The 23377-nt window shown below is 46.5% G+C and overlaps 1 protein-coding gene across 1 annotated transcript in view; it reads left to right on the top strand.

Annotated features, from left to right (window-relative positions):
- The window catches only part of LOC146756798 (ankyrin repeat domain-containing protein 26-like), a 55905-nt gene extending 51650 nt beyond the window's left edge, over nucleotides 1-4255 (top strand). Inside the window, exons 25-26 of the mRNA XM_085524259.1 lie at nucleotides 1706-1751; nucleotides 3264-4255. Coding sequence (XP_085380385.1) covers nucleotides 1706-1751; nucleotides 3264-3406 — 189 coding nt within the window. The 3' untranslated portion in view covers nucleotides 3407-4255. The remainder of the gene's footprint in view (nucleotides 1-1705; nucleotides 1752-3263) is intronic.
- The last annotated feature ends 19122 nt before the right edge of the window (nucleotides 4256-23377 follow it).

Raw genomic sequence — 23377 nt, 5'->3', positions numbered from 1 at the left:
TGGAAGTTCCCAGCTAAGCTATTTATTAAACTTTACTGTATAGAATGTGCATAAGTGTATGACATACTTGAAATGGATAACTTTGACATCTTTGCTCAGCCCATCAGACATCTCTGGTCAAGCCACGTTGTTTTTTTCCTTACTGATCTTCATTTTTAGTTTCTTTTAGTACATTAATACTAACAAAGACATCCTTTAAAACTAGGATGATGTGAGTATGATTGCTTTGCTTCTTCCTATACAGTCTGCTGTGGGATGCATGCTGTGCCTAGTAAACACTTCTTTTTGTGCTTCCTGCTATGTATTATTACCTGAGAAAACAACAACCTACTCTTCAAGTCTTCACAGCTTTATAATATTTTGCAGCAATTTATACATGATTGCAACTTCTGCAATAGCTTTGAAGTACTTTGCCAGTTGTGCTGCTTAGTACTTGGCCTGTTCACCAGGCTACTTAAAAAGACAAGAGTTTACCTGACTCTGAGCCTTGTCTTTGCTGCAGTTATACCTCAGATTTTTCCAGTAATCTGTTTCCTTCTATTGGGAAAAAAAAAAACAACAAAAAAAACCACCTCTGTATTGCCATTAAATTCAAACTAAGTGCTGCCTTCTTGGATGGAGGAGATTACAAGTTCTCCTGACAGTAAAGTTCATAATAACTGGAAACTAAGGAACTTAAATTGGAGTTTGCCTCGTGTAGTCATCTTGCACTTTTGTTTTTATGTAAAGCTCTCAGTGCACATTTGGTGTTTTTCAAAGTAAGGGAGGTTATCTGAAGTAGAGTGTGAGCATTTCCTGGGATGAGGAAGCTCGTGTAGATTTTGGCTTTGATTTTGCAAAAGCTTTGATAAAGCTTCAAGGATAAGAAGCTGAAAATACTTTACGCCGCTGTTATTCAAAATGCTGGTATCAATTACTTTGTCCATGCAACTGTTTGAAAAAACAAATTGCACTGATTACAAACAAGAGAAAGAAATGCAGCTCTGAAAAGTGGGTGCAGGAAATAATAGTGACTTCTGCTAGCTGCAACCAGTGTGAGTGCATGGATTCATGAAACCAGTTTTCCTACTGGTAGCATAAGAAAGGGAACACCTACTTCCCATTCCGTCTCTCAGTTTCTGTTTCCTTTCTGATTTTATTTCCTGTCTGCACTCCTGATTTTTAGCAGTCTTATAAATTTCCACTCTTTTGACTTCTGCCTGTTCCTCTTGTTCTTTTACTTGGCACCACCGAGAAATGTCTTGCTCTGTCTTCTTTATGCTGCATCCCACAGTCAGATAATTACACCTGTAGGTGAGACCACAAGCCTTCTGTTCTCCAGGCTTAACAGTCCTGATGCTCTCAGCCTCTCCGCGTAAGCCACATGCTCCAAGCACTTAACTGTATTTGCTAATGACATGAGTCTGGAAGCTATATGCTGTCTGTTTTGACAATTACTTCTATGCGTTAAAGACCTGATGGAAAATAACACAGGAGTCGCAAATATCTTCAAATGTAAATGATCGCATACGGTGTTTGGACTGTGGCCCTTTAAAAAGTCTAATTTCTCCTTATGAAAACTTTGCATTCAGAATAAATGACAGTAAATAAACATCTCCTGGGAGAGCGAGGGGCAAATGCTCCTTTCTAGCGATCCAAGCTGGTTTCTGTTACTTAATAAAATGTGCAGTGTTATTTATAATGCATGTGTTATTTATAATTCTAGGTACAGAAGGAATTGGAGGAAAAAATCAATAAGGAACTTCAGCAAGGTAATATGCTACTCTGATATCAGTGTTTTTAAGGAAGGTGATGACTGTTCGTAACTTCTATGTAATTATTTTCAAAAGTTGTCAAGATTTGTGCTGTTTGAAGCACAGTGTGGGGCTGTTTTTAACTCTAACTTAGAGAGTTTTAATGGAAAACTTCCTGCTAACCAATATACTCTTCAGAATGTTCTGCAGCTACTTTTGAGAAGAAGCATGGAGAGCAAACCATCTCCCCCGCACAGATACACTTGGCTTAAGTTCAAGTCACCTTTCATCCTCAGGCACAAACATCAAATGTAAAAAAAAAAAAAAAAAAGCCCAGAAATAAGATTTTTATGGACTTCTGTCACTACTTCTCTTTCTGCATACATTCATTGCATTCAGCACTTCAAATATACCATATACATTTTCTGGTGTTCTTAATTTTTGCTCGCTCTTTTTCATTGCTTTTTTTTGTACCTGACATGTTGTCATACTTGTCTTTGGATAAAGAAGAATCAGTGGAAAAGATAGCCTTTCTTTAGGTAAAAATCATTCAGCAATATATAGGCAAACACAGCATGAACTGATTGCTTTTAATATGCAGTGTAAAGCCTGTTCTATAATAAAAGGCCAGGTCTTCAGAGAAGAATTCATACTGTTTCACAATTAGCATTCTGCCAGAGTCACTGCTGCTGTTCCTAGAGTTATTTTGAAGCAGGGAGCCCTTGAGAATCCAGCTGTTGCTTCACAGCTCTTCCAATTTCCCTGAATAGACAGAAACCCATTGCCATGTGCTCATTTGCATATTCAAACATAATTACATGTGTAGTAGGAGCCGTAGTATTTGCTTGGTCTGGGGATCTTGTCTGGAAAAGGCTGATGGATGGAAGTACTGAAAATCCTTTTCTGCTTCCATCGAAGATGTGTTTCCATGAACGAAAGAGGGTTTAGCCAGGGAAAGTTAAGACATCCCTGGCAGTTAAAGTTAAGGCTAAAACTTTCATATATATATATGGGCATGTAATAACAGGATGCGGAGAAATGGCTGTAAACTTGAAAGTAGGTAGATTTAGACTAGATATTAGGAAGAAACTCTTTACTTCCTAATGTAAGGGTGGTGAGACTCTGGAACAGGTTGCTTAGAGATGTTGTGCATAGCCCCCATCTTGCAGGCATTCAGAGCCAGTCCGGATGGGGCTCTGAGGAACCTGGTCTAGAGGGAGCTGTCCCTGCCTATAGAAGGGAGATTGGAACTGGGTGATCTTAAAAGGTCCCTTCCAGCCCAAACCATTCTGTGTTTCTAAAACCTGGAATTTCTTTAACTAGCTTTAAAAATTGTATTGGCTGATCATTGAATGTGAAAAAATGTTTCTTCCTTTATGCCTTCCTTTTTGATTTGTGTTTTCCTTGGAAGTTTTTAAATATCTCTCTAGAGCATAGCCTGATCAGTTATCAGTAATGTTTTTACAGTGACTGATTTGACTCAATCTACTGTAAAAGTAACATCGTCAATCTTGTTTCTTTTCTTTCCAGCCACCGCTGAGCTTGAAACTGCTAGAGCTTCTCCAATGAAATCTACTTATGGATCTTCAAAAAATCTCAATGTTGACCAGGATCCCCTTTGCAGAGCGGTACAGGAGTACCGGGATGTTTTAAACCAAAATTACCTGATCTAAATATATTTTTATTTAAAATGTAAAGGGAAAAGTACTGGAGATCATTTGTTTACATAGGAGGTCTGTGACTTCCCATCCTGCAGCTTAGTGTGGAAACATCTTTACTGCGGTTTGAATATAAATTTTAAATATATTAAATAGGTTGACACTCTGCACTTACCTGTTGGTCACCGAGGGGCAGTCAGTTTATTTTGCACTCAGGATAAGAACCATATCTATTTTTAATTACTGTCAGACTGAGTAAGGTTGGCTCTTGAACTTGACGGAACTGTCAAAATGTTTTTGACACATTATTTTGCTCCATGTTTTTTGTTAAAGGTTTTACCAGAAGCACTCCTTTGGTTCTATTTAACCCTTCCACTGTTTGTGGTAGAGTCTCCAGTGTTATTTTAACGCATAGGAGATTTTGATTGGATTCCTGCCAGCTGTTTCCGTCCTGATGCTGTGAATATTTCTGCTGGTTAAGTGGAAGTTTTAGCAGTGATTAAGCTGGAGAAGAATGCACTTTACATTGCTGTCACTTTCACGCACCTAGGGTTTAAAAATACTGTGCGTGTGTAGCAGTGCCAAGAAAGCTTTAATGTGACCTTTTTGATATTTCTGACTTGATATCCTTGTTGGATTTTGCATTAGAATTTGACCCATCTTAAGACATTCACAGTTGGTAGATGAACACATGATGAACCTGAAGCGGTTCATAGTGGGAAGAAGGAAAATTAATGTTTCAACCTTCTGTCCAATTGGTACTGCACCTTTTTATATGAATGTATTTTATGACACTAATATGCTATATTTAATTCCAGATATTTATGTTCCAACTTGGTATTTAATAAACTTTCATATCTGGTACATCTTTGTTTTATTCTGTTGGCCTTCTTGACTTGCTTTCCACCTCATTCCTTGCCTCTATGACTTGCTACAGTCCTCCTCTGCTCACTTCCATCTCTCCTTCTGGTGCCTTCAGTCTGCCCTGAGATCAGACAAGTGGCCAGCATGCATTTGTGTTCTTTTCCTCCTGGGTACTTGAAGCAGTGGGGCAAACAGCTACTATATGTCATAAGGTTTGTCATCATAGAAATTAAGGGGTATATGCTTGAAACAGTGTGGAGGGTTGTGATTTTAATGGGTGTGCTGAACCACTTTCAGGTCTTCGGTGGTGATTCATTAACAGGAAGCCGAGGGTAAAGTCTCTGTTGTAAACCTGGCCATGCTTGGGAGGGGGATCTTTGGAGCCTTTTCTGCAGGTTGGCCATTCCTTTATGAGATAACTTCTGGTGGCCCTTTGTGCTCTCTCCAGCTGGTACAAGCCAGGAGCCAGGTGGAAGAATATCTCCAGCAGAATCCAGACAGCAAAGCACTCATAGAGTACCTTGCGCTTCTCCATGTTGGTTAAAGCCAGTTCTCCCTCCTCATTTATCAGAGGGAGTGCACTCTCCCAGGTCTGTCACTTCTGCCCAGTGCACCTGTAGGCTCCCTTCTGGTTATTTTTACATCCCTCGCCAAGTTCAGTTCCATCTGTGCCTCAGCCTTCCTGATCCCATGCATGTCCAGACAGCATACCTGGCCCCTTCCCAGCTACCTGTCCCTGCTTCCACTGCATACAACAAGCATGCGGGGCAGGGCCAACCAAGGAGTCCTATTAAAACTAGTGCCACCAAAAACAGCTGACGAGCCTTGGTAATTGAGACTCCTTGCTGGGAGGCACTGAGGCCCCGAATTTGCCACCAAAAATAACCTCTCCAGAGCAGTTTGCTGTTATCTGGGGGCACATGTCACAGATGTTAAGAAGACTCTACTGCCTCTGATAAAATAGAAGGCTACTACCCACTCAAGGTCTCATTCAAGTAGGGTCCCAGGAGGCTGCAAAAAAGGAAATTACAGAACATTAAAAGGGACTTTGAATCCCTTGGGAAGATGTTAAAGGGAGCAGGAACACAAGTAGTCTTCTCTGTACTGCTGACTGGGGGCTGAGAAATGAAGAGGGAGAATGGGCCAGGTAAATTACTGGCTCAGGTAATGGTGTCAGATCAAGGTTTTGGTTACTGTGATCTTGGGCAGGCCTTTGAGAGACCAGGTATGTGGACATCAGACAGAATGTGACAGAGCAGGTGGGGCAAAAGCATGCTGGGGAGCAAGCTGGTTGGATTGATTACCAGCACTTTAAACTAGATTCAGTGCAGGGAGTGGATAGTTCCTTGTGATAGAGAAGGGACAGGGAATGCTGTCATTTAAGGAAACTGCAGGGGAAATCCTCAATTTGTGAGGAGTCTTGTATTTCGATATCATATTTAGTAAAATAAGTTTTTCCTCCTTAGATTGCCGCTGTTTTTATCCCATTCCCCTTTTTCCCCCTCCTTTCTGGGCCCCTGGGGGGGCCCACGGGGTGGCTTCCCCTGTCACGGGCATAGGTAAATCTAAGTAACCCATGACAGATTTTTTAAAGACTAGTCAAATGCAGCAGTGGGTGTGGAGAAAGAACAAAGAAATCTGTAACGGACTGTGATCAATTATTATAATTTCCATTGCCATCGGACTAGCAGCTGCGCCGAGCCCGGGACCGGACCGAGTTAGAGTTGGGCTGCCGGAGCAGTGAGGCGGAGTGTGTGTGGCCCCTTGGGGTTCGGTGCCTGCGGATATGATATCGAAATACAAGATAACACAATATAATATAATTGAGGCTAACAAATCGAACAAACAGAGAGAGAGAGAGTCCCCGAAAACAGAGAGGCCTACTGTGAACTCTATGCGACACGGCTGGAACGCTTCCCACTCTCCGAGAAGTCCGAGAGAAGGAGGAGGGCACTCCAGCCTGGGAACGAGATTATACAGCGTCCTGGTCCCGTGACTTATCATATCCCAGAGAACAACAGGGGTAACGTAGTCTTCTTCTGTGGACTGCACATTCAATAGAAGTATCCATACTTTACATGATGTTATGATGTGGAATACTGATAGCAAAATTACAAAATTACAAAACCATGACACACGGTGAACACCAACCCCGTGTGGCTGCAGTACTTGATGGAAACGACATTATTTGGGTGACCCTTGAGGGAAGCAATTTCCTGACCCGTCACCAAGTTCCACATCTTACAGCTCCGGTCTGTAGGAAGAAGAACGTGCCTGAGAGAGTTGGGCTAAGGAGTTCATCCGTGGCGTGGAGGCACCGACTCCTTCCCAAGCGCTGCCTCCCACCACCCACAGCTCCGCTCCACGGCAATGGAGCCAGCCTGCTCCAGCACCTGGACATCAGAAGGCAGGGACAGGGGAGCAGCCCAGAAGGAGCCATCCCTGACATGCACCCCAATTCCCCACGCCAGCCTGGGGAGATCTATGAGAATAGCGCATAAAAAGCCAGCAGCCCCCACACCTGTTCTGTCCAATATATGCCTTTTTAGGCAGTGAAAAGCAGTTCATCGGTGGCATCCAGGCAGAGCACAGGCTTGGTGTGTCCTTCTGCCACAGAGACGCACTGCAGTGGGGCTGTCCGGGCATTCTTGGTGCCACCCACTGGATTAATGATGCCCCCTGCATGGGAAAGAAAGAAGGTGGGGGAGGTATGTGGAAAGGCACAGCACTGGAAGGTCCTACAGGCATGGGAAAGCACGAGCTGCCTCACCCCCAAGCATCTTCCACTTCCTGGTAGGGCAATGGGCCCCTCCATCTGAACTCAGGCATATCTGAGCAATCATCTTCATGGAAAACCTTGGCATCTCCCCACTAGCAGCCCCTGCCTAACGGCTCTGCCCAGGTGACACAGACTGTGAGACATGATGCTCACGGCCTCTGCTCTGAGCCAGGAAACTCAGCTCATTGGACCCCAGCTCAGTTGAGGACAAACTGCACTTTCTCCATCCTGAAGCTCTGCCAGGAACGCTTCATTAGACCATTTTCATGGCAGTTCCTTCAAGCTGCCAGCCAGCCTGTGGTTGGCAACGTTTGGAAACGGAGCTGTACTCCTTTTAAAACCAAAAGGATGACAGGGGGCAGCACTGGCATTTGCACCCAGCACCCTGTCCCCGATGCTGGCTCAGAGGATCCATCCTCACCAAACCTTCTTCCAAGGGATGCCCTGCAGGCACCTCATCCCTCCGGCCACAGCATCTGCCAATCACTTCCACATCAGAGTGTTCAGAACACTGAGGTCCAGCAGCCCCACTGCTGCAGTCCTGAGCTATGTGGACACCAGCAGCTCTTTCCTGCTGGCATTCCAAGCGCTGCCTGGGGCTCTGAGCTATGCTAAATCTTTTCCCATGAGTAGGCAAAACAAGGCAGGAGGCTGGAGAAGGGCAGGCCCAGGGCTGCATGAGGTCTGCATTAGTCAGGAGGGTGAAGGTAAGCTCATTAATTCGGGTTTTGAAGTCACCCGCGTGCGATCTCCTTCTCAATTAGCAGCTTTGCTCACACATTCAGCAGCTCTCCTCTGACCCCTAGTGTTGCTACTGGTCTCGAAGTGACACCGAGACCAAAGGGAAATCCCGGCTCCCCAGGGTGAGATGCGATCAGAGCAAACAGCTCAAGGCGACAAAGCACACACGCGCCTGGAGCCGTGTATCCAGTGGTTGCTGAGAGCAGAGCACCCATCAGCACCAGAGGTGCTCCTAAAGGGCAATGAGAAGGTTGTCCTTGCACTGGGACAAACTCAGGAGCACATTCACCCCGAGGCTGAGCTCTGCACAGCAGTGACTTGGCTTCTGGGGCAGAGAACTCTGCTCACACAGAACCCAGCACTGCAGAGGTACAGCCAAGAGTGGGGAACGCCTGCACGTATTTCCCTGGAAGATGCTTGCAAGAAAAACACACTGACAGTGCCCAGTGTTGCTCACCCCAGCATTACAGTCCTGCTGGAGAGCCAGGGATGCGACAGGACATGCTGACAAGAAATGACACAGAGTGTGTGATGAGGACCTCAATCTGCTTATTATGTGGATGATGCGGAGAGGTCTGGCTGATGGAGCTTCTCACTGTGTGAGTCGGTCAGCATTAGAGAAAGCCAGCATGGAGTTCTGTGAGCTTTTGCAGGGGACGAAGAGGCGCAGAAGCTGCTACCCACCTTTGGTGCTCTTAGAAAGTTAACTGAGAGAATTGGAAGGGAGACCATCAGCTGACCAAATGGACACCAATAGGTCAGGTCCTGATCAGACCTGACGCAGGGCCATGGCTCCCAGACCCTATGCCACTCCTTGTCAAGGGCAGGAAACACGTCTGTGTCGGGACCCCAAGTGGGCCCTGCTGGCTGCCGGCACGTTGGGTTAAGCCGGCACCAAATGACGAGCCATCCTGTGCACCGTGAGGATCCGAACATCTCAGCACCAGTTTTGGTCAACAACTCCTTGGTTAATGTCTCCAGTGCAGCCAGTGATTTGACGTCAGCACTGGGCAGCGGCTGCTGGTAACGGCAAATGAGACAGCGTTGCTCCCAATGTGCCTGAAGGTCCGAACTGGGAATCCAGCCTTCATGCCGGACTGATAGTTCGTGAGCGGGGGAGACCTTGTTCCTGGATAATCCCCCAGTGGTGGACATTCAGAATGATTCTGCACAGCCAATATGTTTTTGTCTTCTTATTTGGTTATGGAGTGTGACATTATAATGCACACTGGACAGAACTGGATTGCCACGAAGATTCTGTACAATAGTGTTACATTGAACTTGGAGAAGTTGTAACTCCATTGTGTACTGTGCTGTTATCTTGAACTTGAATGCACCATTCTCTACAAGTTGACTAAGTGTTGCCATACAGCATTTCACAATTTTTAGGCAGATTGCTGTTGTGTGCTTTCAGGTTTGTAGTCACTGCAGCTGCATCTCTTTGGTATGTTATTATGACAGTTTCATTGTTTTTCGCATATGTTTAATGATTGATTCATTTGCGGAATAGCCTTAAATGTGCAAATCACCTTTGGGGTAACAGGGAGTATGCAGGGGAACCTTTACAGGGGCTGCAGATAATAAAGAGGGGGGAGATGTTGGGTATTGGGCAGGTGGTGCCTGCGTGCACCAGGGCTGGAGTCATGGAGGTCATGGGTATCTGATAGGGGCGGTCACCTGTACCACTATATAGGGATTGTGGTGCGGCATTAAACTGGTACTTTCAGTGTTACACACTGTGTGTTCTGGTTAGCATTTGGGCTGCTGTGCTAACAGATGTGTCTGGGGTTATCTTGTTTTAAAATGGAAGGGCTTGTAAGGAGCAGAGGGATGTGAGGTATTTCTAGTCCGCTTCATGCTCCCGATTCCAGAACCCTTCCAATTGTGAGGAAACAGAAGTGCTGAGCTGTGTGCGTGTTCCATGGTGCAGAGTCCAGTGACAGTTGGTGCCCGGTGTCTGTGCAGGGCAGCACCGAGGTTGTTAGAAGCATAGGAATCTGCCAGAGAGGAATCTGATGTGAAGGTACTAAAGGTAAAAGGCAGCATTTCTATCAGTACTGGAGGAGGGTAGGAAACTTTGTCCTTAAGTGCTGTTTTTGTTCCCTTTGTCATGCAGTCAATCCAGCAACTAACTTGAGAACTCGACTTCTCCTCTCTTTAGTTTAGATTTGGGGAAATTCCCTGAAAAAAAAAAAAAAAAAAAAAAAAATTTCCTCGAAAATTCACTAGTGTCTGTGTGAGTAAAAGGTTCCAACCTTTATTGACTATCGGAAATGCTTAGCTCAGAAATGTGCAGCACTTTAATGAAAGAGTTCTGAATCACTTGAATTTGATCTTCTGTCTGGCCTGGTTGCAGGTTTTACTGCATTTGGTACCTTAAAAAATACAACAACAAAACAAATCTAAAATATCAAAATATTTGATTTTTACATCAGAAAAGAAAAAAAAAAATGAACCAACCCAAACCCTTGTTGTGGCTGAGCAGATCGTGCTGCAGCTCCATGCAGTGCTGAGTTACAGTATACAGGCACATGTGTGTGGATTTGTGTATTGATACGCACTGGCATGCTTTTGCTGTACAGGTAATAAAGACGGAGGATGGTTTTTGTGGATTCTTCAAAGGTGAAGAATCCTTGAAGACCAGAAATTCCAACTTACAGAATTTGACATAGGCAAAGTGAGGAGGAAAATTCTTCCTAACCTGTTATAATTAATTAATTCACGGATTCAGTGTTGGTTCGGCCTATAGGAGAAGTGAACTGCAAAGCTTTGAAGATCACTGTATTTGCTGAGGTTGTCCAGGTGGTTGAGCTTGAAGACCTGCAGCGGTCAGACAAATGTGTTGGGGTTACTCACTGCTGTCACTCGTGGTGTTGAAGGAGGGGCTCCATTGGAGGGCTTGCAGCCGTGCAGCCCAGGGACTCCGTGCTGAGTCAGGGTGATGTTACTAGAGTTTGACCAGTGTTGAGGAGGGCAATGTTTTGAAACAACTGCTCCTGAGAGACTGATTGAATGAAGAGAACAAAGCTGGGAAGACGGGTGGGCATTCCTCATTCTTTTCTGCTTGTCGGTGTTTTGCTTGGGGTTCCTTTTCAAAAGAAGATTTCACTGATCAAGACTGTAGAAGACTTTCAGTCCAAGGAAGCACGAGCCAGCTCTTTGAGAAGCACAGGAAGAGCTGCACAGAGATCCCCGAGACCAGAACTGCTTCTGTGCGCTCGTCCAGCATGTCGATTAAAGGAAATGATTGCTATTTCTACTTCTATTCCACTTGTAAAAAGGTCTGCTTGGGTTTTTTCCTTCATTTTTTCTTTCTTTCAGTTCTGAAGTTAAGAGGAATGGGTAGAATAAGTAGAAGTATTACTGGTCTTCAGCAAACTTCATAACTAATTGCATTGTACAATAGAGCAACTCGCTAAAAATGAGCTCAAAGCATGGCCAGTTCTCAGGCTGTACTATTTCATTTTCCTCTCTTGGTTTCCATTGGGTTACAGGGAGACAACTGTCCCTTCAGGCACTGTGAAGCCGCTTTGGGCAATGAAACCATCTGCACGCTGTGGAAGGAGGGCCGCTGCTTCAGGAATGTCTGCAGGTTCAGGCACATGGAGATCAGTGTGAGTGTTGGCTCCTCAGAGTTTATCACCAAACCCACTTCTCATTTCTTTAGGTGGGCTGAATGTGCTTTTGCAGATTAGGTTCATTTGCTTTGAAATGATGATGGTTCCTACGGTTAAGAATAGGGGAGGAAGCAGAGGGAAGAGAGCTCAATGGCATTGGTATATCATAGCAGAATATTCTTGTAGTTGATACCAACAGTGTTCTATCAACAGATACTAAAGAACCACATCAATCAGACAAGCATTCTGCAAGGTGTGTTAGTTTAACCCCTTCTAAACTGGTGTCCTCACCCACAGAATGCTAGGAAAGCTCAGTGAGCCTGGTGCTCCCAGCCTGCGCACGCTTCAGAGTGGTGTTTGAGTGCTGCTTTGTGGCAGTCTGCTCACTGGCACCATCTGGAGCTCAGTCTCCCTTTGCAGATCTTAGGTCCACGTTACCATCAGCTCTTCTTCCTTTCTGTCTTCAGAAAAAACGCAGCATGATTTCCTGCTACTGGGAGAACCAGCCAGGAGGCTGCCAGAAATCCAACTGTGCCTTCCATCACACCAAGGGACGTTACCTCAATGGGGTTTTCTTTCCACCAAGCCAAAGTGAGTTTGTCTTTTTTAGGTACGAAAGATTAACTCTATTACTCACAGGTGGGTATAGTGTCATAAAGAATGCCAGATAACGTTCACTTGTGAGCTGATAGATAGGTTCAGAGCTGAACTTTGTGCGCTTCTGATACCTCAGTTTTATCTTGCATGCTCAGCTTCTCTCTGCTCCTGTGGCCTTTGCCTTGCAGGTTGTTCTCCTGCATTTAAGCTTTTTCTGGGTGTCAGGGAGATGAATGTTGTGTAGGGGGGGATTTCTTTGTTCACAGAGAAGCCATTTGGATGGGCAAGTGGAGACTCAGCATTTATCTGTGTGGGTTTTCAGCCTTGCCTGCCATCTTTGTGCAGTGGATAATCTGATTGAATTCCTACCGCATAACTGAAGAGACTGATTTTTTCTTTGCTTGTACAGACCAGCTTTCTAAGGAGGGAGAAGAAACAAAAACACCTGTCCAGCAACCAGCTGAAGAAAACCATCATGGATTGCAGATAATTTCCACTACAAAATCTGATGCTGATACAAAACAAGGTATTCCAGGATTAATCAGAAGCACTTGCCAATTAACTCCAAAGCAATTCATTGTACAAACACAACAGAACATAGGGTTGCTGAATGGAATCAGCTATTTCCATGATCTTGTTCCTACCTTGTAACTTCATGTGCCTTTCAGATTAGGAAGGTAAACTCCTTTGTTTACATCATTAGAGCAAGACGAGGCCACAGCATGGAGTTTAAGTGCCTGTATGTGCATCTTTTCAACCACTGGTGAAAGCCACATTTGCTGATAGAGGAATCTAATGTCATATGGATGGGATAAAGTAAGGGATAAAGCCTACTTTTAATATCCAGAAGGATGAAAGGAGGGCAGCAGACAGACATCAGGTCCATGGTGCTCTTAGCTGTGGGGAGAGCTGACAGGGTTTGTTCTGCATGCTTCTGAGCAGGAGGCAGTTTGCAGAGCTGTGGTCCTCAGCGTGTGCCTCTGTCCCTCAGTCTCATTTACTGCTCTGTGTTCCCAGATGACAGTTTGAATGCTGGAATAAAAACACTTGGATCAGAAGGACCTTCAGGAGCTCCTGCTCATCGGCTCAAATCTCAGATTGTTCGTGTGCCTAAGAAGGAGAATGTGCGGACACTGGTCAGCACTGTGATGCTGCCTGCAAAGCAGGGTAATGATGAGTACCTTTGCTTCCATTTGGTGGCTCCTAAGTGGAATGGAGAAATTACAATTGGGACTTACCCTGAGTGCATTACAGTTGCAATATTATTTTGTGTCAGGGCTGTCAAAGTGGTGTCTTTTGGTTGTATTTGTTTTGGGTGGGAAATGGGCTCACAAGACAGTAATTCTGTTGGTTTCTGTCAAATAAGCACTTTGTTTTTCTTTGTTTTAGGGGAGGTGCCTGTGAGTCAACCGAATACTGCTGATAAACCTGGAAAACGGAAATCCTCTGTAGGTAAGGGCTGCTTGTGAGCTGCTGTTTGGCTGCCTCCACGTAAATGGGAGGGCACTGCTGAAGCAGGAGGGAGGAAAGTGTGTCGTGGGTCTGTGATGACTCCAAGTGGCACACAAGTGTAGCAGCTGAAAGGTGAATTTGAGAACATACACTTGGAGAAACCAAAGTTTGTGGTTGACTTGTAAAAATCTTTCTCCAAAGGAATTATCTTAGGAATGTTGTTGTTTTCTCTCTGTAGCTGATGTCAGTGGCCTTCCGCTGAAGCGCAGCCTCGTAGAAAGGCTGGGGAAGAAGATCGAGGTTGACAGAGCACCAAGGAGAGGTAAATGGTCATCGGTGTTTGCTGCACAGATTCTCTAGGCTTTCTGCTTATTCTTTCTCAGGAGCGTTGTTGTTGGGAACACGTATATTCTGTAATATTATGACAAATCTGGAAACTTGAGCTCTCGTTGTAATTTCTTGTAATCCTTATGCTTCTCCTTTCTTGATGATGACAGAGAAGGGTGCCAAGCCAGCAGGGGAGATCTGGAAGAAGAGACGACTGGAAGAAGAGAAGCAAAAAGTAGAAGAGGTTCTTACTGAGAAGAGATCTAAGGATAAGCGCAAGAAGAAGAGAATTTTCCCTCCACCTGAGCCTGGTAACGTGAAACTGGAAGAGCCACCGCGTAAAATCAAGCGATTGGAAGAAATGCATATTAAAAGCTTAGAAGAAATCAAGCAGGAGAAAGCCCTGCGGATGCAGCAGATCGCAAAGCCAGCAGGTAACGAGGTGTTTCACTGTCTGCTCTGCTGAAGTGCTTCCCCTGTCAAGCAAATGGAGTTTGCTTAGAATTGCCTGGGCTGTTTCTTACAACATGCAAAGGCAGGAAGTGCCAGGATGTCCATCCATGTGTTTTTCCATTGAATCTGTGGTGTCTGCCTGCTTCATTCTGGAGAATTCATTCGCTGTGAGGTTTTGTAATTCAGTTTCTCCTGTACTTTCTTTCTGCCATGTTTTTGGTGTGGCATGTTCTGTGTGTTGACGCCAAGGTTATCTTCATCTTTGGCGTGTTGCTTGTTTTAATATGTAAATGTGTTTGTAAAGCATGGATTGAGTTTTTAACATGGGGGCCAACCTCTGTCACAAAGGTCAGGGGGGTGAGTTATTCATTGGGCAGGTGAGAGAGGCTTTGTGAAGAGACAGCATGTGAAGGAGGGAAGAGCTTGGATACTGTATGGACTGCGAGATGTCGCCTCTCTTGTGTTCTTTGTTATTGAATGTGAGGAAATAAGCACATGGAGGAAACGCTGGCACTCAGGTTTCTTTCTATGCTTGCTGTTGACCAAGTGATTTTCTTTTTCCTTGTTTTAAAGCACCTGGAAGAGAAGAGGAAAAGACTGTGGAATGGAGCAGGGCTGCTCCCAAAGCTGTCTCTGCACCCGCAGAGGTGAGTCCCTTCTGTAGATGGACACAGTGACACAATTTCTTCACATGTTCTTGTGTCTCACTGCTCACCATGTGCCACCATCATGAGTGCATTCCTACCTTCCTGCCTTTGGTGAAGAGCTGCAGCCATGTTTCACAATCCTGGTACTTTCAATGGCTTTCCCAGACAGCTTTGCACTCCTCAAACTCAGAATTGATCTGATTGTATCTGGCAGTGAGGCAGTAACCCTGCTGGCACCAGGTACAACTTGTGAGGTTAACGTGGGAGCACTGGATACAAAAAGGTCACGATGGCTTCGTGTTCAATGAAATCAGACTGTGGGTGGATGTTGTGTAGGGGAACAGGAATGACTTTCTGTTGCTCAAATAGAATGTGGTATGTAACAGCTCTAGCACTGTGCTGATTTAAACGAGCACTGAAGAAGAGGAGCCTCCAGCTAAAAAAGCAGCTTTGGTAAGGAGGGGAAGAAGTGTCAGTGCTGTCCTGGTCAGGCTGATACTGAGATACAACTCCTGTAGAAAGTGTGGAGAACTGAAATGTTCTGCAGGTTTCCTTTCAAAGTAGTCACTGTGTGCAGGATGCTGGATGAATGACAGTGTGTGCAAAATGCTCTGCAGCCCTGTGATTCCTCTGTAGTGTGAAGGAATTTGTCCATTAATGCTGCATTGTTAAAAAGACCTGAGGTGCTCTGCAGACTTCCCGTGGTTGTTAACATCCTTCAGGAGCCCCTTAGCCCCCGTGTTGGGTTCAGGATCAGCAGTGCTGAAGGAGAAGCACTGCAGAGGAAGGATCTCCTGAGCAATCATTGACTTTGTCTTCCTTCTTCCCAGACTGCTGCTCCAGCCCTGCCGGAGGTCAGCCTGCTCACCAAGGCTGTAGAAGATGACACTGAAAAGTTCATCTTGGAAATCTCAGGAGGGGAAATGGTAGCAGAAATTGACTTGGACCTGGAGAAGGATGAGGATGATCTCCTTCGTGAACTTTCTGAGATGATTGACAGTTGAACTGCATAGTAGTTATTATAGTATGTTTAAAAAAACAAAAAACAAAAAAAACAAAAAAAAACCCCTTTAATTTAATAAAAACCTTTTCTTTTTGGTTGGATACCCCAGGGTGGTACTTTACTAAAAGAGTCTTTGCAATAATGAGTCATAAAGCACAGCTGAACTGGTAAAAGATTGGCAGACTGCATTCCATTGTCCTGAGTTTTCCTGCTGGTCAGAGTTGAGGTCCTGTCCCTGATCCTGGTTGGCTCCTTTCAGCAGCAAGAGAAGAAAGCAGTGGGGATCTGTGCCCTGGGATGTGCCCAAGCCTCCAGCCTGGCACCCACCTGCCTGGTGCTGCCCCTGGCACGTGTGGTGCTGGGATGAGGGGGGAGCCCAGCGGGTTCTCCCTGCTGCTCCCTTCAAACCAGTGTGCGAGGTATGACCCACTGACGCCATCACCCCGGAGTGGGGCACAACGCGGTGCCAGCATCATCATCTCTGCGGGCACTGCAGCGCAGTCAGCGCGGCTCGGGGGCGGGGGGGGGCAGAAAGGAGTTGGGAGGGAGGGAGGAACCTCACAACATCCCGCAAACGGCCCCGGTGCCAACACCGCCCACCGCCCGCCGTCCCCGCACCGCAGCCCGCGCTGCCACCTGGCGGCTGTCCCCGCAGCGCTGCCGGGGGTTCCAGCAGCCGGGCCGCCCCCAGGATGGGACAAATGCGGGGGCAATTAAATTGGATGGAGGAGCCGGAAGGGACCGAGCGGGTCCTGAGCGCTTCAGGGCTGCCCTGAAGTTAAGCACCACATTCGGGGCATTGTCCAAACGCCACTCGGTCAGTGACGGGCTCGGGGCATCCACCACCCCCCAGAAGGGCCCGTGCCTGCGTTGGACCACCCCCACGGCAAAGACGCGTTTCTCAGCCCTCCCCCGCTTCCTTCATCAGTTACGGGCAGCTCTGTGCCATTCCCCTGCTTAGGAAGCCACAACGAGCAACGGGACGGATTCTCAGCCCCATCTCCTGCAGCTCGGACGAGCCGGGGGTCCTCAGCCTCTCCTACAGGATGAACCTCGTAGCCCTTACCAGCTTTGTCGCCTCCTTGCGATGCTTTCAAGGACCTTTTTGTAGGGTGGAGTGCCCCAAAATGCACTTTGCTCCCTGAGCTGGCTCACTGAGCCCAGGCAGCTGCTCAGGTACATCCCAGAGCCACGGGGACATCCCTGCAGTCCCTGAGGACCCTGTTCCCATGTGCTCACTTCCTCACAGCACCCACGGCACAGAAGGACAGGATGCACATCAGGACGGGCGGCTCCCAGCTCTGTTCTTCCCCATAACAGTCAGCACTGCTTTGTCTCTTCCTTTCAGTAACGCTTTATTTGTGAAGACAAAGAGGCGAGGAACAAACACATCCATCGGGAAACAATTCAAACCAACGTACATCATGAGAGCGAAATAAGTTACACTATTTACAGGAACACATCGAGGGATCAAATATTTGTACACACCTTGACAAACCCAGAGCGCAGTGCTGGGCTGCACCACCCAGCAGAGAAAAAAAGCCTTCACCAACAGGAGTTGGGCTCTGTACAACAGCTCTGAGCAAGAAAAGGCACCTGCTGCTGTGTGGGATGGGCTGATGGAGCTGGCAGTGCAGCACTGCAGAGCAGGGAGCAGAGTGCAGGGTGGTGGTGGGATGCAGAGCAGTGAGCAGCTAAAGGGGCAGAGCTGCTCCACTGGGAATGGGGACAAAGGCCCGGGGTGGCAGGAAGGTGAAGGGCAACGCTTTGCTGGAAAGGCCTGGGGGGGGAGTGGGACTGTGCTGGGATCCCTCACAGTTGGGGTGGGAGCAGCACGGGGAGAGAGGGGCAGCTGGTGGGAGCCCTGGGGAGGGTGATGCTGCCTGCAGGATGGAGCAAAGCAGGGGTGAGCACGCTGCAAGGCAAGGGGACAAGTGACAGGTGCTCTGTGGGATCGTACCTGGAGCCCATCCAGTGTGGGATGGGAGGGCATCCCTGGGAGCAGACTGCCCAGGCAGGGAGCCCAAAGCAGCTGTGCTTTTGGAGGCGCTGGGGAGGAACAACGCATCCTTGTGCTTCTCGCAGCTGGCCAGGCTGGGGACAGCCCTACAGCCTTGTCTTTTGTGCCGGGAGAGCTGCAGCTCCCTGGAGGGGCTCACAGTGGTTGGTTTGGGGGCCCAAACATTTGGACTTCTGGGTCAACTCCAGCCCTTGTGTGCAAAGCTCAGCTCCAGGCAGTGCAGTGCCCTTAGCAGAGCATGAAGCTGGCTCCTGTGTGCTGGGAGGAGGAGATCCAGGAGCAAGAGGCAGAAGCCAGGAAGAAGAAGTCCCCCAGCTCTCAGCAAAGGAAGGAGCTCCCTCCCTGGACAGCAGTTATTATCTCCATGCTTGACACCACCAAAGGCACCGAGGGAGAAGCAAAATTAGGTGCACAGAGGCTCAGAGACCACAAGAAAGCAGTGCAAGTCCTGAGCCCTAAAGGAGCACCCAGCACAGTGCGAAAGGACGGAGCCCATCTGCAGCCCAGCCCTGAACCTTCACCCTCTGTGGCCAAAGCCCTCAGCCCCAGCACGGGGCCTGCAGGCACCGTGCTCTGGGGCATGGAACAGATGGCAAAACAGGCAAGTGCAGCCCCAGGGCCTCCTGCTGCCTGCCCACAGGCAGAGGCAGGGCAGCAAGGGAAGGATCTGAAGAAGCAGAGGCCAAGAAGCCACGCTCACTGGACTGCAGCTGAGTTGGGACTTTGTGCTTTAGCATTTGGGGGACCTGCCCCCCCAACCTGACAGCATGGCTCAGAGCTGCCCCCCCACAGCTCCCCTGTGATGGGGAGCAGGGCAGAGCTCTGTGCCAGCTTCCTGGGGCTGTCCTCATCATGTTCAGTGCCTGGGACAGGATCTAGATTGAACTGCATTTTGGGGACAACAACTCTTAACAGCATTACAAGATTCAGTTTAACTCAGATTGCCTCGACCTCAGGCAGAGGCTGTTACAACACCAGAAACCCTTGAGCTCCCCAGCCCACCCCCAAAATGAAATCAATGACAACAGCACCCAGCTTGAACCGTGAGGTAGCTACACCAAATCAACACACACCCTCCATCTCCCCAGATCAACACCCCCCCACTCTTCCACATGGGAGATACCGACCCACACAGGTACTGAGACACCAGTACCTATGGTACACCCAGCTACAGCCACACGAACGCAGACATACACATCCCAATGGAAAAGAACAGGCTGAGAGGGCAGCGTTGCCCCCACCTCCCAGTGCTGTGCGTCACAGGGCAACCATGGGGCCTGTGATCCATCCTGCCCAGCCCCACAGCACAGGGCTCAGCTGTGACCCAGGAGCAGCCACCATCCTGTCCATGGCAGGGTGACCCTGCGCATGCTTACATCCAACTAATTGGGACCTGAAAATATAACCATGCATCATTTTAGAGGAAAGTGCACGCTAATAGAACCAAATTTGATAGTTTATTCTGTTTTCCAAGCAGGTGTTCCACTTGGGCTCTATATCATGCACTGGCCATGCGGATGTGGTGTACAACTGGAAGAAATCCTTCAGACCCTGAATGCAGGAGAGAATCTGTGATGGGTGAGAGAGGAAAGGTGCACTTTGAAGCAGGGAAGGCCCTGCTGGCACAGCCTGTCGCAACCACCACCAACACGGTTTGCTGTTTCTCAAGGGTCAGTAAGTAATAATGCCCCTAGTGATACTCTAGTACATTTGTCCTCTAAAATTGGTTCTATTTGACATGCTATTCCATTAAATTGCGCGATCATTAATCAATTATTAGCCCGGATAACTCAGTCAGTAGAGCATGGTTATGAGCATCTTAAAAGCATTTATTGCACAAATTTTAGTGGTCATTAAAAAATCAATGTATCAGAGTATATGAAAATTGAAGACTTTTCCAAATCAGGTACAGATTAACACAATGGGACCCTCACAGATTTATTTTCAGGTTGCAGAAACTTAGGTTGCAGTACAGACATATTTGTTCTTTTTAGTGGGTTTAACAGTAATGTTGTTATGTTGTATTTGACTTGTCTCTTTTTTCACTTTTAGAGTATTGTCAATCAAGGCCTTGATTGAGTTATCATAGTTATGTTATTAATATAAGTAGTGTTGTTATTCTATAGGCAGTATCTTGAAATTGTTGTAATACAAGAAGAATTTTATGGAGCAGCAGCCATGGATCAAGATAAGGAGTTCACAGAGCAGCAGCTACGGAGCAGGATAAAACTACATGAGAACTAATTGAACAAATGAACTGAATTGCTTGTTAAATATGGTTAGTCGGTCGGTAAACTGAGCCTTTTCAGCCTAAAAGAAAACGAGGGAAATGTAGAGAGTGTTTTTTACAGCTAGTTAGCTGAGAAGGGTCGTAAACACGGTGCAGTTAATCAAGCAGCCATAACACCTGCAAGGACAGTGAGAACAACAGGATGCCCTGGGATGGTGAGAAACTAGCCATGGTTCTGGGAACTCAGCAAGGGAGTAGCTTTCAGGATGATAACAAGAAGCTGCAAAGATACTTGGGGATGGTATGTAATTGGGAACCAATGATGAGCTCCACTTTTGCAATATGTATGAGCTAATTATCCGTATTATAAATGTACACGCAGCCAAGGAATAAACGAGATTAGCTGATCATATGTCAATGACAGGTGTGATCGTTTGCTTTTCTCCCGCCGTTCTGCAACAGGTGCTGTTCTTTAGAAAGCTCTGCCTGATTATGCACATCTCTCTGCATAGAGTTGGGCTTCTTTTGACAGAGGGCCCTATTACAATCTTGAAAAAAAACACAGAACATGATAACTGGAAAACTCACGTTGTAAAGCTAGATAACACCAATTTTTAACAAAGCTTGCAGCTGCACTTCCCCACAGAGAGCATGGCAAAGCTTTGATGACAGGGCTTAACAGACTTAGGAAAACTCACTGCAAGAGACTGAATGTGTCTCACTTTGTCCATTCTTCATAGGTGCCCTGCCCGCAGCAGGAGCAGAGCAAGAGGAAGACTGAATCTCCCCAGTACTCTGAGGTACTTTCTCTGAAGGATGTGCAGGGACCCCTGGTGGCTTGCTTACTTCTTGGCTTGCTTACTTCTAGGCTTGTCACCTCTGGACCCACCTCCCTCTGCTGCTGCCTCTGCCTTATGCTTCTGAACAATGAGACCTTGAAATACTTAAGCTCTAGGCCAGCTGTTCAAGGTACATAATGCTGCTAGCAGGCCTGGGTGCTTTTCACAAGCTGGAGGGGCAAAGCAGTGTGTTAGAAACAGCCTTCTAGTGGATACACAGAAACACTTTGCTCCCCCTGCAGGTTTCTGCACTGAAGCTGACATGAACCTAACAGTGGATGAGCAATGGGTATTTCTGAATTCTCCCCATCCCTGATTCTAGGAGGAGCCCAAGCTCCTGCCTTCGATGCCCAACTGTGAATTGGCCCTTTTGCTAAGCTTGTGCCACATGAAAGACTGCAGCCATATTGGGGATGTTTAATGTAAACAGGCACCAAATTACACGACAACACAAGCCATATACTCACATCAAAGCTCTGGACTCTGAGGTTTCTCCATGTCCGTCCTAAGTTTCCACGTAGTTCCCAGAGAGTGGTGCTCAGGTCTTTGCTGTAACAACCCAGAGTGGAGAGCTGATTCCTTCTCTGGGACATTTCTGTAGCTCAGGATGCTTCAGCGTGCACTCAGCTATGACAGTGACTGGGAAGGAATGGGGCTGCTGCATTCCGTGTCTGCTCCTATGAGCAGCTTAAGGTTACAGTGGGGGCATGAGCTCAGGTTGCTGTAGCACACTGAGCATCGTTTCAGCAGGGTAGATTCAGTGATATGAAAGTTGGTTGCCTTGTTTTACTAACCTGTAATTAGGAGGGCTGCCAATCAAGAAGTTGCTTTTTCCATGCTGGGAGAATTGTGTGCATGTTCCTTTCAAAAAGCTATTTTTTGAATTCTAATAGAAGGGAATGCAATGAAGTAACGTGAGTTTTTGAAAGTAGAAGTTGTCAGTTTCCCTCCATAAAGACTGCTCTTTCAGAAGTTGTGCTCTTGTGAATGTCCACAGCAAGGCCTGTCTCTCTTTCAGGCTCAAGGCTGGAAGTGACAGACTGGAAACCACAGCTCAGCAACAAAGCAAAATGAATGAAGCCCCTCAGGACAACCTTCAAGCCTTTGCTTCAGTAAGCTAGTTAAAAACCTCTGTGGGTTTTGCAAGCTCCTGAGACTAGTTAAGTAATTCTGTGAGGAAAATGCATGATGACATTTTCCTGGAGGGCCTAGGAGAGCTGAATTCCCAAGCTGTGCTGACCATAGGCTACTCTGAAAATCCTGCCATTCGTTATTTCCCCACGTTTGTGGTTTTGAGACTTGCCACGATGCTATGGCAAGCCATAGTTAACACTAGAGAAGGTAAGGGTTTACACTAACATGCTGGTGTAAGTATTTTCAGGTTTAGATCTGCTTTAGTTGTGGTATCGAAGACCTCAGGCTGCACGTTAGACATTCCTCCTGCATTAGAGGTATTTGCCAAGTTTGTAGAACTGCACAGCACTGCATTAAAGTGTCTCACTGTCCTTAACGTGGTTAGAGTTGTTATAAAATAGTATTTTCATCTGAGGCCTATGAGAAGCAAATGATTCATGGATTTGGTCTGGGGAGGTAGGGAGGTGACTGCAGGCCCTGTGCTGTACTGATACTGGCAAGAGTGGCAATAAGGTGTGAACTTCAGGAAGAAACACTGCATATACAAAATAACAAAACTTAATTTTTAGTCTTTATTATTAAAGCATGTAAAAAAGAGACCAAAAAACCCACAAAACTAGTGGGATATGTGATCTTGTTTCTGTGAAACAACCACATGAGGCTGCTTTAATGGCAGTGATTGCCATTCTCAGTGAGAACTCCAGGTTTTGATCACAGTTTTGATGAAATTTTACTCTTCCTGTGCTTCAGCCTTGAAAAACAGTCACTCACAAATGTATTTACTGCCAGAAGCGGTGACACAAGTAAGAAGGAGGATATTTCTCTCTGGTAAAATGAGACTTGTAGAGGTCTGGTAGAGAGACATGATCAAACTTTTAGTTGCAACTCCATATATTCCATTTGAAAATCTGCAAGTCATGTATTTATGTCAACTGAAAATGGAGTCATAAAGAAAGCAAATAAATGATATATTTTTTTTTTCAATCTTGAAACCTATTCTTAATTTTCATTGTTAAAATGGGAAGCATAGCTGCATCTTTTTCATTTAGAGTAAGCCAAAAGGAATTCTTTCAGCATTATCAATAGAAACTAGCTGTTAATCCAGCTGAGGATTAACAGACCATGTGCATGAGATACAGTGTGAGAGCTTCAGACTGGACCAGGAACAAGCAAAACTGTATTTAAGCATACACATTGGCTGCATAGGGAAGCAAGAGTGTAACATCAAAAGCACCACCTCAGCTCCAGCTCTCCAACCTAGACAGAGCTGGAGCTGCTATAGT

This window comes from Coturnix japonica, chromosome 26 (genome assembly GCF_054131305.1).
Source record: "Coturnix japonica strain WE chromosome 26, WE-NBRP24, whole genome shotgun sequence".
Taxonomy (NCBI): Eukaryota; Metazoa; Chordata; class Aves; order Galliformes; family Phasianidae; genus Coturnix; species Coturnix japonica.
Note: the sequence above shows the minus strand (reverse complement) of the source record. Positions and strands in the feature narration are given on the sequence as shown.